The sequence below is a fragment of the Brassica oleracea genome, chromosome C9, assembly GCF_000695525.1.
Source record: "Brassica oleracea var. oleracea cultivar TO1000 chromosome C9, BOL, whole genome shotgun sequence".
Lineage (NCBI taxonomy): Eukaryota > Viridiplantae > Streptophyta > Magnoliopsida > Brassicales > Brassicaceae > Brassica > Brassica oleracea.
In genome coordinates, this window is record NC_027756.1 from 7,313,073 (window position 1) to 7,316,736 (window position 3,664).

The 3,664-nt window shown below is 33.2% G+C and overlaps 1 protein-coding gene across 2 annotated transcripts; it reads right to left on the reverse strand.

Moving 5' to 3' along the window:
* Nucleotides 1–1,709: 1,709 nt before the first annotated feature.
* On the reverse strand, nucleotides 1,710–3,150 carry LOC106315504 (protein TIC 21, chloroplastic-like). 2 transcript variants are annotated; one of them, XM_013753247.1, is made up of 4 exons: nucleotides 2,768–3,150; nucleotides 2,425–2,682; nucleotides 2,102–2,305; nucleotides 1,710–2,030 (listed from the first exon to the last, which is right to left on the reverse strand). In XM_013753247.1, exons 1-4 carry the CDS (start codon nucleotides 3,083–3,085, stop codon nucleotides 1,974–1,976), a joined length of 837 nt encoding a protein of 278 aa, XP_013608701.1. In that variant the 5' UTR covers nucleotides 3,086–3,150; the 3' UTR covers nucleotides 1,710–1,973. The 2 variants fall into 2 exon arrangements, with proteins under 2 accessions (XP_013608701.1, XP_013608700.1); XM_013753246.1 differs by having other exon boundaries at nucleotides 1,710–2,007; nucleotides 2,768–3,148.
* Nucleotides 3,151–3,664: the final 514 nt, after the last annotated feature.

Genomic DNA, 3,664 nt, shown 5'->3' on the forward strand with positions numbered 1-3,664 from the left:
TCCTACTGCTACCGCACCAAACGCCTTTTTTGCCTTTGCAGTTTTGCGTTTGATTCAAAACGTTTCATGTTTTGAGGCCTAAAATAAACAATGTTTTGAAAACCGGATACTGATTTGATATTCTTACTGATTGACTGGTTGGATCGGTTCAACCAGCTCGAACTGAGCTTTTATTTTGTAAAAATTAAATATATATAATCATATATTTATACTATATGAATCTTAAAAAGTAACTAGATTTTGACCCGCGATTTCAAATCGCGGGATTATTTTCTAAAAAAACTTTAATTTTTGATATTTTATTTTTTGTTGTGTTAATATTTTTATTTTTGGCACATATATACTATAAATTATATTAAATTTTAACCCATTCTAAAGATATACTATGTAAAAAATATATTAATTATTCTCATATTTTTTTAATTTTGGTATATATATGTTTTCGATGCCATGAATATTATAATAATTTATTTTATATAATATTATGTAATTTATATAATGAAAATAAATTTTTCTAACCCAATAAATTTTCATGTTTATCAATTATTCCAATTACTTCATTTTTATCGAACTGTATTTCAAAATACTAAACAACCGATTTTTTTTGAAATATCAATACTATGAAAATAGTAATCATTTTATTTAAATAAAATTTATATGGTTTAATTTCCAACTGATTTTATATTATAACCTGAAAAGAAAAATTCATGCTGTAAAATGAGATATGTTAGTGTAAATAAATCCATAAATGATTTAATGTTAAAAACACCTACCTAATAGCAATAATTAATTGCTTATTTATAAACGAACTAAACACTTATTATTTACAAATAATCTAAACAAACTTGTATATTATGTAAACAAAATTATTTTCAAAAGATTTGTTTCCTTATTAAATGAGTGAAATTAATTGAAAAGATCTTTAAAATAAGCAATGGCATGACAATGTAAATAAATTGAAAACTAATGGCAGAATCCTATTAGGGATTTTGCTTTAATAGTATAGATTTATATGGTTTAATTTCCAACTGATTTTATATTATAACCTGAAAAGAAAAATTCATGCTGTAAAATGAGATATGTTAGTGTAAATAAATCCATAAATGATTTAATGTTAAAAACACCTACCTAATAGCAATAATTAATTGCTTATTTATAAACGAACTAAACACTTATTATTTACAAATAATCTAAACAAACTTGTATATTATGTAAACAAAATTATTTTCAAAAGATTTGTTTCCTTATTAAATGAGTGAAATTAATTGAAAAGATCTTTAAAATAAGCAATGGCATGACAATGTAAATAAATTAAAAACTAATGGCAGAATCCTATTAGGGATTTTGCTTTAATAGTATAGATTTTATGTATTGACCGATATATTTATTTATTCTTACAATTAAAATCTCAATTTGTATAAATATAGCCAAATGAAAATAGTATGTGAGAGCTAAAAAATAGAATTAAATGGAAAACCAACTAAATAGTGATAGTTGATAATGAAATATTATATTTTAATAATAAATGAAAACACATTAATTATATGTTAATTTTTTTAGAACCTGGTTTTGAAGTTTCCCCCGTTCATTGTTTTTACCAATTTTTTCAAATCCAGGAATCGGACTCGGTTTCTTCAACGAGTCACAGTCGGACCGGGAACCTCAGTCCAGTTTTCAAAATACTGAAAATAAGGTTCATAATCCGTTAATTAATTTGGGTAAAGGACAATAAAATGATACAAAACGTTTCGTAATTTATACGATAAATCACATCTGTAATTCAGCAATAACAAAGTCGTCGAGTCCACAACGGTTGGTTCTCAAAGACAAAAGTAAACAAGTCTCAGACTTGACGTTTATGAATAGAAATGATGCCTAAAAAAATGCAGAAACTCATGCAACTTTGGGAACTGCGATAGATTCCGAGGTAGGCACTGTCACGGACCGCAACAGCTCTAACGAACAAACAAGGCCTAGGAAATGAGAAAGCAAGGTGTTTGCCGATGCCTGCAACAAAACCCCTCACAAGTCTTTAAAAAAAATCTCACTAGTCTTTGATTAGCAATGTGATTAAAGATAAAAGCATATGTGCTCAAAATACCTGAACGAGGAAGACATCAAGAGCAAGAACGGGACTGTATCCTTGAGAGACTCCTTGGTAGAAAGGGCTTGCTGAAGTTGTCAAAGCCTTTGCAACCAAAAACCCAACAGTTGCTTGCATCCCTAGAATCGCTGCTCCCATTCCAACAAGATTTACCATTATCCCACTTCTCAACCCTTTCACAACATCAGCACGAGGAGGGGCCTGAAAAACAATACATACAACCACCCATGATTTTTAAAAAATTGGATCTTTTTCATTATCAAACTGTTGTTACACTTTGGTGTAGGCATTGACAAGCTACAATGAATGAAGAAGGGTACCTTGGCAGGGTCAGCGGCAGTTCGACGGAGCCTCTCAGAGAGACGAATATAGCCAAAGGACCAGAAGACGGAGACAAAAGCAGCAGCGATCCCACTTGCTGTGGCGTAGAAAGTAGCAGGTGAAGTGGGTTTGCCAGTTACAGCAACGGAGAAGGATAGAATGACAGCCGCCACAAGGGTCGACACAAGCTGCCCCCAGAAACCAATACTCCCCAGCCTCTTGAAGTACCTTGAAGTCTTCTCTAATCTCTTTGCCACCTGTCACAACCACTAACGCTTTCTTTTACACCAATCTTGAAAATCATTCTACACTCAATCAAGATTCGAGAAGGAAGAGAAGAACCTGAGCGAGCTTTGCCTTGTCGACCTCACTATCACCGGAAATGGAACCAGGAGACGTTGGATAGGAAGATGCTACTGTGAATGGTGCGAGACTAGGCTTAGATCCTCTGATTTGGAAACCATGGAGAAGCGGAGAGGAAGGCGATTGGTATGAAGAGATTGTCCCTCTTCTCTTCGGCGAAATGAGCGGGTTTGGAGCCAAGCGGAGGGGATTAAACGAGGGGAAGAGGCGAGCTGGGAGGCGGTGGTGGAAACCTGGCCGCAGAGCGACGGCGGATACGCCGGAGGAGCTCGCCGTCGGCATATGCAGTGACGGCATGTTTTCTCTTTTGCGTTAAATGAGTAAAGTTGGGGGACTTGTGCTTTTAGGACATCTTATTGCAATGGGCTCTTTTTGCTACCTAACGGCCTTTCAGATCATATTTTGATTTTTCTCTTTTTCTTAAGTTTTTTTTCTTTTTTTTGTTTTTGCCTACTAAAATCAAAACAAGAGATTACAAAGTCATTTATAAGATGATAGAAACAAATTGTTACATAGTTATTATACTCATTTACTGAGTATGAGGTAATCATCCTACTACTATTTGATGGGTATGCTTTCTTTACATACATTTTTTAAATCTCTAAATCACATATATCTCATGTCCATTGCTTCTAATCTAGTGATGGTTCTAGACTTCTAGGAAAGCACTTTGATACCAATTAGTCAGTATCAAGACATTTGATGATATAATAACCTTTGCAATAATCTTTATTTGACTCTAACACTTTTTATGTGCCAAAGATGAGAAAGTGGTATAGATGATCACAAACCATTCATTCTGCCACAGTCGACTTGACTCCAATCATACCAACAGACATAAAAATCCAATATCATACTAAAGGCAAGACCGTTGTC